Consider the following 13,733-nt stretch of genomic DNA (forward strand, 5'->3'; position numbering starts at 1 on the left):
TTGGAGGCCTCCCTGATAAGTTTTCTTCTTGTCTTTTCATCAATTTCGTAGCGACATCCAATTATTGGTAATGTCTCTGTTGTGCCATATTTTCTCCACTTGATGATGACTGTCTTCACTGTCTTCACTGTGTTCCATGGTATATCTAATGCTTTGGAAATTAATTTGTACCCTTCTCCTGACTGATATCTTTCCACAATGAGATCCATCTGATGCTTTGGAAGCTTTCTGCGGACCATGGCTTTTGCTCTGAGATGCAACTAAGAAAATGTCAGGAAAAACCTACTAGAACAGCTGAACTTTATTTGTGATTAATCAAAGTCACTTTAAATGATAGCAGGTGTGTAATGACTTCAATTTAACATGAGTTTGAATGTGATTGGTTAATTCTGAACACAGCCACATCCCCAGTTATAAGACGGTGTGCACACTTATGCAACCAGGTTATTGTAAGGTTTTTATTTTTCATTTTTCCCCCTCGAAGATTTCAGTTTGTTTTTCAATTGAATTGTTCACATTATAGGTCACACTGAAAGTGGAAAAGGTTTTGATATGATTTATCTTTGTCTCATTCTTTTACATCACAAAACCTGTCTTTTTTCACAGGGCTGTGTAGACTTTTTATATCCACTGTACTTCAAATCTGGGTTTTTGTCATTTTGTGTGCAAGTCTCGCAATATAAGTGTATATTTTAGAGTGTCTGTGTGTGTCTGTGTGTGTCTGTGTGTGTCAGTGTGTGGGTGTGTGAGCAGGTTAGATAAAATTATAATTTTTATCCTTGTTAGTAAACCCTACATTGTGTGTGTGTGTAAGACAAAGAACATGTCTTTAAAAGGCAGACTTCCTTCCCTATGGAGTACTTCTTGAAGAACTACCTATAAAAAGAATAAGAATTTAAACGTGACAATGTATCAGCAACTGTTAGTGATTTTTTTTTCAGCTTAAACATGGAGTGAATCTTTGTGGTTTAATCTTGTCTTAATCTTGATATGATTAACTCAATGCTGAGTGAGGGGCTTATATTTAAAATAGGCTACATGCGCCAGGAAGAAACCCGGGTTAGCAGGTGCCTAACTTAAACCCTAAACTCAACCCTCATGCTTACCCTAACCTTACCCATTGCAGTTACCTGTCCCTTGTCTCGAACATGTTACATTTACAGTTACATTGCAACTTCAAAAGCTCCGCCCTCATCAGTGAGTCAACCAATCACATCATCCTTCATGGCTATGTGTTCTGTTCATATAGCGAGCTGTGGTGTAAGTCATGTTGTTGTCCTTTACAGTACGGTCTGTCTCTTCCTGTCTGCATAGTTTGTGGCCCATCCTAACTGCCAGCAGCAGCTACTGACCATCTGGTATGAGAACCTGTCCGGTCTGAGGCAGCAGTCCATCGGGGTCAAGTGTTGGACCGTGCTCGGGGTCACCGTGGGACTGCCCTTCCTGGCTTTGGCTTACTGGATCATGCCCTGTAGTAAGGTAAAACATGACAACCATTATTAAACGGAGGAATACTTACAGATCAGAGGACAGTTAGAAAAGTGCCATGTCCTTTAGGACCGTATAGGACCATGAAGCTTGTGTTCATCAAAGAGGAAATCCCCTTACAGTACACCAAAATCCCCTTACAGTACACCAAAATCCCCTTACAGTACACCAAAATCCTCTTAAAGTACACTAAAATCCCTTACACTACACCAAAATCCTCTTACAGTACACCAAAATCCTATTACAGTACACCAAAATCCCTTACACTACACCAAAATCCTCTTACAGTACATCAAAATCGTCTTGGAGTATACCAAAATCCCCTTACACTACACCAAAATCTCCTTACAGTACACCAAAATCCTCTTACAGTACATCAAAATCTTCTTGGAGTATACCAAAATCCCCTTACACTACACCAAAATCTCCTTACAGTATACCAAAATTCCCTTACACTACACCAAAATCCTCTTACAGTACACCAAAGTCCCCTTACAATACACCGAAATCCTCTTACAGTACACCAAAATCCTTTTACAGTACATCAAAATCCTCTTGCAGTACACCAAAAATAGTATCCACTGAGGGTGGATACTCATTTCATGCCTTAAAAGGTTTGGTCCTAAAATTCGGTGATGTGATGAAAATGTATATCACAAGGCAGGTACAAGTCACAGGCCAAAATTAAAATGTCATGTTGTCACATAAACTCCATGCTTTTATATTGTTATATTGCTGTTCTTTATTTTGTTTTTTAAAGATTAGTTGATGGCTGTTCTGAGTCATGGATTACTCTTTCTGTTGGCCAGCAGACCCGTCAGGACAAGGAAACATCAAATATCAAGCTAAAAAAGGGACATTTAACCTCCACTGGCAGGTCCACAAAAGATTTTTCTCTGACACAGGCACAGCTTTGGAAGAGACAGAAATGAAATAGAAATGAAGGGAATTTGAAAGAAAAGGACGGAGCTAAACGGAACAGGCCAAGAGGGATGCAGAATGTGGATTAAATGGGGAGAGAGAGAGAAATGGTGGGAGTAGTGGAAGGAGAGTAGGTACCGAAATAGGGAATAGAGAGAGATCCGAGGTAGAGAGAAAGAGAGACTAAAGAAAAGTACAGAGATACAGATAGAGAGAGGTTTACAGGAAGATTGTCCCACAGACAGAGTTAGGGAGAGGGGAAAGTGTGTAGTATGTGTTCTCATGGGTATGGACGCTGAAACATACAGGCCAGATCCCTGGACACTGAAACATAAAGGCTAGATTGTCACGGTTGTGGGATGAAGAGGACACAGGCGCAGAGTAGAGGTAGGTAAGGTAATCCATTTAATACAAAATAAAGAATGCAGGACTCCAACAAAACAAAAAGCAGCAACCAGTGACGTGGGTATTCCTTACACAGGATAAACAAAACCAAAATGAACCACGCCTTGGGGCCTACAAACTAAACTTAAATAGGGTCCCCAATTGGAGGCAATGACTAACACCTGCCTCCAATTGGGGAAACCAAAAAAAGGAGTAGAGGTGGCTAAAGGCCACCTCCTGTCCTGTCCTGGCTATGCCCCGAGCCCAGCGCAGAGATGGCTAGGGGCACAGCCAGGACGTGACAGTACCCCCCCCCAAAGGCGCGGGCTCCCGACCGCAAGACCGGGACGACCACACCCGGACCGGCGGAGGCTCAGCGCCCGGAGCCGCCGGCACAGGCCGGGGAGGCGGAGCCGCAGGGACAGGCCAGGGAGGCAGAGGGTCAGGAGACGGGAGAGCCGGCGGAGGGACAGGAACCGGCAGGAGAGCCGGCGGCGGGTCGACAGCCGGCGGAGAAGCAGGAGCCGGGGGAACCGGCGGAGGGTCGACAGCCGGCGGAGGAGCAGGAGCCGGGGGAGCCGGTGGAGGAATAGGAGACGGGGAAACCGGCGGAGGGTCAGGAGCCGGCGGAAGAGCCGGCGGAGGAGCAGGAGACGGGGGAGCCGGCGGGGGAATAGGAGCCGGCGGAGGAGCAGGAGCCGGGGGAGGCGGCGGAGGGTCCGGAGCCGGCGGGAGAGCCGGCGGAGGAGTAGGAGACGGGGGAGCCGGCGGGGGAATAGGAGCAGGCAGAGGAATAGGAGACGGGGGAGCCGGCGGGGGAATAGGAGCCGGTGGAGGAGCAGGAGCCGGGGAAGCCGGCGGAGGGTCCGGAGCCGGCGGGAGAGCCGACGGAGGAGTAGGAGCCGGGGGAGCCGGCGGAGGAATAGGAGCCGGCAGAGGAATAGGAGACGGGGGAGCCGGCGGAGGAATAGGAGCCGGCGGCAGGTCGGCAGCCGGCGGAGGAGCAGGAGCCGGGGGAGCCGGCGGAGGGTCCGGAGCCGGCGGTAGAGCCGGCGGAGGAGTAGGAGCCGGGGGAGCCGGCGGAGGCATAGGAGACAGGGGAGCCGGCGGAGGAATAGGAGCCGGCAGCAGGTCGGCAGCCGGCGGAGGAGCAGGAGCCGGGGGAGCCGGCGGAGGGTTGACGGCCGGCGGGGGAGCAGGAGCCGGCGGAGGAGCAGGAGCCGGGGGAGCCGGCGGAGGGTCAGAACCCTGTGGGAGAGCCGGCGAAGGAGCAGGAGCCGGGGAAGCCGGCGGAGGGTCCGGAGCCGGCGGGAGAGCCGGCGGAGGAGTAGGAGCCGGGGGAGCCGGCGGAGGAATAGGAGCCGGCAGAGGAATAGGAGACGGGGGAGCCGGCGGAGGAATAGGAGCCGGCGGCAGGTCGGCAGCCGGCGGAGGAGCAGGAGCCGGGGGAGCCGGCGGAGGGTCCGGAGCCGGCGGTAGAGCCGGCGGAGGAGTAGGAGCCGGGGGAGCCGGCGGAGGCATAGGAGACAGGGGAGCCGGCGGAGGAATAGGAGCCGGCAGCAGGTCGGCAGCCGGCGGAGGAGCAGGAGCCGGGGGAGCCGGCGGAGGGTTGACGGCCGGCGGGGGAGCAGGAGCCGGCGGAGGAGCAGGAGCCGGGGGAGCCGGCGGAGGGTCAGAACCCTGTGGGAGAGCCGGCGAAGGAGCAGGAGCCGGGGAAGCCGGCGGAGGGTCCGGAGCCGGCGGGAGAGCCGGCGGAGGAGTAGGAGCCGGGGGAGCCGGCGGAGGAATAGGAGCCGGCAGAGGAATAGGAGACGGGGGAGCCGGCGGAGGAATAGGAGCCGGCGGCAGGTCGGCAGCCGGCGGAGGAGCAGGAGCCGGGGGAGCCGGCGGAGGGTCCGGAGCCGGCGGAAGAGCCGGCGGAGGAGTAGGAGCCGGGGGAGCCGGCGGAGGCATAGGAGACAGGGGAGCCGGCGGAGGAATAGGAGCCGGCAGCAGGTCGGCAGCCGGCGGAGGAGCAGGAGCCGGGGGAGCCGGCGGAGGGTTGACGGCCGGCGGGGGAGCAGGAGCCGGCGGAGGAGCAGGAGCCGGGGGAGCCGGCGGAGGGTCAGAACCCTGTGGGAGAGCCGGCGAAGGAGCCGGAGACAGGGAAGCCGGCGGAGGGTCAGGGAGAGCCGGCGGAGGGTCAGGGAGAGCCGGGACAGGCGAGGGCGCCGCTGAGGCCGGGACAGGCGAGGGCGCCGCTGAGGCCGGGACAGGCGAGGGCGCCGTAGGACGATGCGGGGGCTCCTGGGCAGGTGAAGGCGCTGCGGGACAAGGCGGCCAGTCCACCGCGGGCTCGGGCGGCGGCCAGTCATCCGCGGCCTCGTGCGGCGGCGGCCAGTCATCCGCGGCCTCGGGCGGCCAGTCAACCGCTGGCTCGGGCGGCGGCGGCCAGTCATCCACGGCCCCGGGCGGCGGCGACCAGTCATCCGCTGGCTCGGGCGGCGGCGGCCAGTCATCCGCGGCCCCGGGCGGCGGCGACCAGTCATCCGCTGGCTCGGGCGGCGGCGGCCAGTCATCCGCGGGCCCGGGCGGCGGCGGCGGCCAGTCATCCGCGGGCCCGGGCGGCGGCGGCCAGTCATCCGCGGGCCCGGGCGGCGGCCAGTCCACGGCGGGTCCTGGCGGCGGCGAAAACAGGGCAGCGGGAGGAGCTGGCGGCTGAGGCCACTGGGCAGCGGGTGGAGCTGGCGGCTGAGGCCACTGGGCAGCGGGTGGAGCTGGCGGCTGAGGCCACTGGGCAGCGGGTGGAGCTGGCGGCTGAGGCCACTGGGCAGCGGGAGGAGCTGGCGGCTGAGGCCACTGGGCAGCGGGAGGAGCTGGCGGCTGAGGCCACTGGGCAGCGGGAGGAGCTGGCGGCTGAGGCCACTGGGCAGCGGGTGGAGCTGGCGGCGGAGGCCACTGGGCAGCGGGTGGAGCTGGCGGCGGAGGCCACTGGGCAGCGGGTGGAGCTGGCGGCGGAGGCCACTGGGCAGCGGGAGGAGCTGGCGGCTGCGGCCACTGGGCAGCGGGAGGAGCTGGCGGCTGCGGCCACTGGGCAGCGGGAGGAGCTGGCGGCTGCGGCCACTGGGCAGCGGGAGGAGCTGGCGGCTGAGGCCACAGGGCAGCGGGAGGAGCTGGCGGCTGCGGCCACTGGGCAGCGGGAGGAGCTGGCGGCTGCGGCCACTGGGCAGCGGGGGGCGCTGGCAGCGCTGACTGCGTCTCCCAGGCAGCGGGGAACGCTGGCTGCGGCTCCCAAGCAGCGGGGGGCGCTGGCTGCGGCTCCCAAGCAGCGGGGGACGCTGGCTGCGGCTCCCAAGCAGCGGGGAGCGCTGGCTGCGGCTCCCAGGCAGCGGGGGACGCTGGCTGCGGCTCCCGGGCAGCAGGGGGCGCTGGCGGCGCTGGCTGCGGCTCCCAGGCAGCGGGGGGCGCTGGCTGCGGCTCCCAGGCAGCAGGGGGCGCTGGCGGCGCTGGCTGCGGCTCCCAGGCAGCAGGGGTTGCTGGCGGCGCTGGCTGCGGCTCCCAGGGAGCGGGGGGCGCTGGCTGCGGCTCCCAAGCAGCGGGGGACGCTGGCTGCGGCTCCCAGGGAGCGGGGAGCGCTGGCTGCGGCTCCCGGGCAGCGGGGGGCGCTGGCTGCGGCTCCCAGGCAGCGGGGGGCGCTGGCTGCGGCTCCCAGGCAGCGGGGGGCGCTGGCGGCGCTGGCTGCGGCTCCCAGGGAGCGGGGAGCGCTGGCTGCGGCTTCCGGGCAGCGGGGGGCGCAGGCTGCGGCTTCCGGGCAGCGGGGGGCGCAGGCTGCGGCTTCCGGGCAGCGGGGGGCGCAGGCTGCGGCTCCCGGGCAGCGGGGGGCGCTGGCTGCGGCTCCCGGGCAGTGTGGGGCGCTGGCGGCGCCGGCTGCGGCTCCCGGGCAGCAGGGGGCGCTGGCTGCGAGAACCGGTACGGCGGGTCCCGATAGCCCCACCAGTCCTCACATCTCCCAACATCAGGGAAAGCCCTCATAGGCCCCCCCGGCGTTGTTGCCCGACGCCTAGGAGCTGGCACCGGGCAGGGCTGGGGCACCTGGACTACCCCACACGTGAGCACGGGTGGCACGGCCGCGTCCTTCCATTCCGCCTGCCCCCACAGCACCCCGCCAAGAAATTCTTGGGGCGGACACACGGAGGTTTGCTTACGTCGCCTCCGTCGACGTCTCCTCCGGGGTGGATGCTGTGGAGGCCCGGTGTGCCGCAGAGGACAGTAGGGGTTCTCCTCCTCCTCGGTGTCGCTGTCCGGCCAACCGAGGAGTTCCCCTACCGTCCATTTCTGCTGTGTCTCTTGGTGGTGGTTCATTCTGTCACGGTTGTGGGATGAAGAGGACACAGGCGCAGAGTAGAGGTAGGTAAGGTAATCCATTTAATACAAAATAAAGAATGCAGGACTCCAACAAAACAAAAAGCAGCAACCAGTGACGTGGGTATTCCTTACACAGGATAAACAAAACCAAAATGAACCACGCCTTGGGGCCTACAAACTAAACTTAAATAGGGTCCCCAATTGGAGGCAATGACTAACACCTGCCTCCAATTGGGGAAACCAAAAAAAGGAGTAGAGGTGGCTAAAGGCCACCTCCTGTCCTGTCCTGGCTATGCCCCGAGCCCAGCGCAGAGATGGCTAGGGGCACAGCCAGGACGTGACATAGATCCCTGGACACTGAAACATACAGGCTAGATCCCTGGACACTGAAACATACAGGCTAGATCCCTGAACACTGAAACATACAGGCCAGATCCCTGGACACTGAAACATACAGGCTAGATACCTGGACACTGAAACATACAGGCTAGATCCCTGGACACTGAAACATACAGGCTAGATCCCTGGACACTGAAACATACAGGCTAGATCCCTGGACACTGAAACATACAAGCCAGATCCCTGAACACTGAAACATACAGGCCAGATCCCTAGACATTGAAACATACAGGGCAGATCCCTGGACACTGAAACATACAGGGCAAATCCCTGGACACTGAAACATACAAGCCAGATCAATGGACACTGAAAAATGCAGCCCACATCTTATTACTCATATTACGTCTTCTCTGTCCATCATGACATAGCTGTGGTTAGACTGATGCAGCACTGGGATTCTCCAGGGAAATGATTACTTCTCACTACATGCACACAGACACAAACACACCTGCACATGCACAGACACAAACACACCTGCACATGCACAGACACAAACACACCTGCACATGCACAGACACAAACACACCTGCACATGCACAGACACAAACACACCTGCACATGCACAGACACAAACACACCTGCACATGCACAGACACAAACACACCTGCACATGCACAGACACAAACACACCTGCACATGCACAGACACAAACACACCTGCACATGCACAGACACAAACACACCTGCACATGCACAGACACAAACACACCTGCACATGCACAGACACAAACACACCTGCACATGCACAGACACAAACACACCTGCACATGCACAGACACAAACACACCTGCACATGCACAGACACAAACACACCTGCACATGCACAGACACAAACACAAATGCACATGCTCATCTTATTTCCCCATTCTGCCCTCACTGCAAATGATGTGGGGGCGATTCATTGTACTGTGTCTGGCTTAGGGATCTTCACACACAGTAACACACTTTGATGTATAGACATGGGAGCCCTGAAGGGTCAGTAAAATAAGAGTCATTGCCTACACTCCAATGGAGAAATGTTCCATTCATTTGACAGGAGGGTTAAGTCTGACTCAAAGTCTGACTTATTACTGAGAAAAGTCCCAACACCTGCAGCCAATGCCCGCCACCTTGTCTCAGATATGAGTTAGAGCCGTTCAAGTAGGTTTCATAATAAGGGAGTGGCAGTTGGGTGGGAGGGTGTGGGGGGGGGGGGGGGGGGAGTATCCTGGACAACGTTATCCTGGACAACGTCTTGGGATAATGAATGACATTTCCAAATAGGATTGAATCAAGACTGGTTATGGGCCATGTGTTTTCATGACAGCGTGTTTGTCACTAAACTATTGGGAATGGTTTTGTGGTTTTGAGTCAGGTGTGGTCAAGGGAGAAATGGGGTAGGCGGGGTGGTGGATGACTGACAGAGGGGACGTTGACAGGCCACGCTGTGACTGGTATCAGTTCCACCTCATTTAAGTCAGCTCAAGGAGGAAAGGAAAAGTGAACTTCAGTAGCAGCCTCAAGTGATTGAACCATTTTCCCGAAATCCAACTGAGAGGACCTGAATAATGACATTCAGGCCTCACCACAATGCGTTTCCTCGCGAAAGAGATCGGCTGCTCCTTTTCCCAACTGGGAACATCACAGCTTTTACAACAGCACCCAACAACCACCAATAACAACAGACTATTGGCCTTGGCAGACGCAGACACGCACCACTGTTATGAAACCAATAAACGACAATTACATTTTTTCTAAGCCGTTTTCTGCTCACCTGGTGCAGTAATCCTGGAGAGCACTGGAGTTAGGCTGGATACCACGTAGTAGAGTTGGTTTTAGGGTTTACTTGAGTATAGCCCTGCATCAAAGTCAAAGTCACATTTATTTATAAAGCACATTTATAAACAACTTATGTTGACCAAAGTGCTGTACAGTCAAAACATATAGCCAACTAAAGATATTTATAGGACATGTCAAACATAAACAGAACATCCTACCCATTTGCACACTCAAATGGTAAAGAAAAAAGATAGGTCTTAAGGTGGGATTTAAAAATGTTGCTACCAGTAGAGGACCTAATATGTAAATGTAGTTTGTTCCACAATTTTGGAGCAGCAACAGAAAAGGCACAATCTCCTTTAAACTTCAAACGTGACCGTGGAACGCACAAAAGCAGTTTGTTGGACGACCGAAGGGTCCTTGAGGAAGAGTACTGGCTAAGGAGGTCTGAAAAATAGGAGGGTGCTGATCCATGTGCAAGTAAGGCAGGCAACCATGGTATGGGGGTGTTTTAAATGCTTTAAATGTTTGTCTTTGTCAAGCTGGGTCAGATCCTGAGAAGTCCCTTCATGAAGTTTGTGGCACATGCCGTGTCCTTCACTATTTTCCTGGGCCTGCTGGTCATCAATGCCTCAGACCGCTTTGACGGAGTCAAGAACCTACCCAATGAGACCATCACTGATCACCCTCGCCAGGTGTTCCGTGTCAAGACCACCCAGTTCTCCTGGACAGAGATGCTCATCATGAAATGGGTTCTGGGTGAGTATAGTATTAGAAAGGTAAGGGTGGAGGGTAAAGGGAGGGGGTGGAGGAAAGAGACGGGAAAGAGAGGATGAATGGACAGAGAGGTAGTGATGAAGGGAGCTAGAAAAAAATTGGAGGATAAAGAAAGTTGATCCAAATTGAGATGGACAGAGGGATTAAGAGAGAAAGAATACAAAGATGGTGGATAGAGAGGAAGAAAGTGCGGGAGAGAAAAAGTGGCAAGACCAGATCAATCACTGTAAAAGCCTCAGCTGGTATCTATTTACTTTCTCCCTCCTTTTAACACAGCAGTATTGTTTGTGTATTTCCGGTAATGACCCCATTCTCTTACCACCGAAAGCAATTTCACACAGTGTGTGTGAACTGTTCGAGTGTGTGTGTGTGAACTGTTCGAGTGTGTGTGAACTGTTCGAGTGTGTGTGAGCTGTTTGGAGTGTTTTTGAGATGTGTGAGAGGTGTATTCTCTAGTGTCATCTGAGGTAGAGAGGGGTTATTTTAATTCTGTGGGCTTTTTTTGAAGCTCTTATAATTGCGGTAGAGAGATGATGCTGATTAGAGAAGCTTTTCAATAAGCAATGTTCTGCCTGTTTTGGTTGCGAAGAGACAGGGCCTGGAGCGTGTCTGTGTGGGTGTAACACTGTAATCGTGTTTGTGGATCTGTTGGGTTCTGAACGCAACTTTAAAATAAGTGTGTAGCAGACGTGATCAATTGGTGTGTGTTATGTTGACATGTGCTCTCTCTCTCTCTCCCTCTCTCTCTCTCCCTCTTTCTCTCTGTCTCTCTCTCTGTCTCTCTCCCTCCCAGGTATGATCTGGTCGGAAGTGAAGGAGATCTGGGTGGATGGTCCCAGAGAGTACGCGATGCACCTGTGGAACGTGCTGGACTTCGGCATGCTGTCCATCTTTGTGGCTTCGTTCACTGCTCGGTTCATGGCCTTTCTCAAGGCCTCCAAGGCCCAGCAGTATGTGGATCAGTATGTGTCCAGTGAAGACATCCACAACGCGTCACTACCTTCTGAGGTGGCCTACTACACCTATGGTGCGTACAGATGCATGGTGCAGTCCTGCCGTCAGCTAGCGTCTGAGTGGGCCAAAGAAGTACGGTGAAACGTTAATTACTATGTAACTTCACACCTTATTTGATGTACTTTAAATGTCTGGATATCGTTCTAATTATCATCCAGTAAAATTCACTGCGCACTCTCAAGGAAGGGAATGGGCTTTTAACATTCATGGACCTTCTGCAGCAGCTGATAATAAGAATAGGGGAGCGATTTGACATGATGTCATGGAAGGAGGACGATTGTACATTCAAGGACTTTGGTGTAGTATTTGGAACATTTGTTGCTTACTGCCTTCACATTAAATATTCAGTCCAATAAGTACACAGTGTGAAGTCTTAGTACATTGCGGGGAACATTTTGGACCAGGCCATTCTGTACCTTTCTACAGTTTTTTGTGCCAATCCTGGACCTGAGGATTAGGAAGAGTTGGTGTAGATGGACTGTAATGAAACCGTCCACTACCCTCAGAGTGCACTGTATCAGCCCATCTTATCAGTGCTGTCATCTTGTGGTGTGAGGTGGTCATGACACGGCTGTCTACAGGAAGCTACAGTGCAGTCTGTGAACACACGCACAGGCCATCCTCGTCATTATGGGCATATTAGTTATTTGAAACCGGCCAACACGCACAGAGGGATTACGTCACCTTAAAGATGTGGTGTTCTCTAAGTGAAGAAAGCCCTTTTCAGAGAGTAAAGTAAAAACAACGTGTTGCAGCCAACCTTTGTATGTAATGACACAGACGCTCTTAAGAGCTCCAATATTTGCGTGACTGTTCTGTCCAATCGTCAGACAACTTCAGATGAGAGGCTGCAGATCAGGGTTCAGTCAGATAGACACTGTTTCTATACAGTGAAAAACACTTGAGTCCTGTGTTTTCTCCCTATTTTAACAACTCGTCTCGACCACTCCTCTATCACATCCCCTCTCGCTTCACTCACACTCTATCTCGCGCACTCTCTCTTCTTTGGCACCTACATCCCTCTGGCTCCACACTCTGTCACACCGTTTCTCTCCTCTCACTAGCCCATTTCCTCACTCTGTTTTCTTCGTTTTGTCTCTAACTCATCTCCTCTTCCCCCTTTTTCATCTCATTTCACTTTTTCTCTCTTCCTCTCTCTCCACATCTCTCTATGTCCTTCTCTTATCCCCCCCCTCCCCCCTGTCCTCTCAGCCAGGAATAAGTGGCGTCCATCTGACCCCCAGATCATCTCAGAAGGTCTGTATGCCATCGCAGTGGTGTTGAGTTTCTCTCGCATTGCTTACATCCTGCCGGCTAACGAGAGCTTCGGCCCGCTCCAGATCTCCCTGGGCCGGACGGTCAAAGACATCTTTAAGTTCATGGTCATCTTCATCATGGTCTTTGTGGCCTTCATGATCGGCATGTTCAATCTCTACTCCTACTACCTGGGAGCCAAGTACAACCCTGCCTTCACCACGTGAGTTGGACCACACAAACACACACACACACACCGAGACAAACGGGCACGCATACATAATTTTTTTTTTTTCAACGCTCTGTAGTGAAAGGACAGGTGAAAGTTGGAACTGTCTACATCTGTCTGGTTTATCAGTAGAGGTTTTTATGATCTGCTGGGTTTCATTCGGTGTCATTCTGTTGTTTTTAGCAGCGTTGTAAAGTGATGTAATCAGTCTTTATCCTGTAGAAGGCTCATTTAGAAACCATTTGTCTTCATTTATCGACTGTCATTCCTCTTCTCCAACTCCTTCCTCTTCCAGAATGTCAATTCACCACTTTAGATCAATGAGGAACAATATAATGTTATCCCTCTATTATTATTAAATGACTCAGAGTAAAATGATATACTATACAGCTCTTAGTCAGTATGCTAATGGGTTTTGTGTCAGTCTGTCTGTCAGTCTGTCCTTTGATTAGTCAGACTGTACATCAATCACTCACATGGTCAGTGATCAAGAAAGTCGTATGTTTGTAATTTTAGTAACATTTCCCTATTCCGTTTATGTTTTTGTATTGATATAGAACAATAAAATACAGCAATGACTCTTCAACGGGCCTTCAATTTCACTGGCTTCATTTAATATGATCACATGCAGTTGTTTTAAGATGAATTTTGCATAGATCATTTTGTAATTTTTCTATGGAGGGTGTACAGTATGTAGCTGAAAAATAATATGGAAAATTATTTGATATGATAATGAAAGGGCATTTATTGTAATTGTGCATAAATGCCGACTCTACAAAACAATTTTGCATAAAATGTTTTGTTTAATTAATTACCTCCTTGCCTATTTTGTATCCAAAAGAAAAAAGTAATGTTTTGATTTCATTTTATTGTTTGGGGAAACAATTACCCTCATTGTCCATTTACCAACAGCATACTGTGCTTACCCTTACTACTGTAGATCAGCCTTGTGGGTGTCCCACAGCAACACCAAACCAATGCCCTTGTTCCAGAGACTGCTGAATATAGAACACATATGTTTTTATATTTCTTAGCTCCAATTTGTACTTTTTAAGGAATTTATTTCTAAGTGCAGCTGATTTTCGACTCACTCCGTAGCTTAGCTTTTGGATGACAGCATAGCTTGTGGGTGTCTTACAGCAAATATAAATGCATCTACAAGTTTC

General features: G+C 53.1%; 1 protein-coding gene across 3 annotated transcripts in view; it reads left to right on the forward strand.

Moving 5' to 3' along the window:
* Positions 1-13,733, forward strand: part of LOC105025247 (short transient receptor potential channel 7) — a 55,492-nt gene that overhangs the window by 19,531 nt on the left and 22,228 nt on the right. For all 3 annotated transcript variants that reach the window (XM_029119196.2, XM_034291856.1, XM_034291857.1), the window contains exons 4-7: positions 1,315-1,479; positions 9,836-10,052; positions 10,864-11,097; positions 12,297-12,561. In XM_029119196.2, coding sequence (XP_028975029.2) covers positions 1,315-1,479; positions 9,836-10,052; positions 10,864-11,097; positions 12,297-12,561 — 881 coding nt within the window. The remainder of the gene's footprint in view (positions 1-1,314; positions 1,480-9,835; positions 10,053-10,863; positions 11,098-12,296; positions 12,562-13,733) is intronic.

Source organism: Esox lucius, chromosome 4 (genome assembly GCF_011004845.1).
Source record: "Esox lucius isolate fEsoLuc1 chromosome 4, fEsoLuc1.pri, whole genome shotgun sequence".
In the NCBI taxonomy this organism is placed as follows: Eukaryota; Metazoa; Chordata; class Actinopteri; order Esociformes; family Esocidae; genus Esox; species Esox lucius.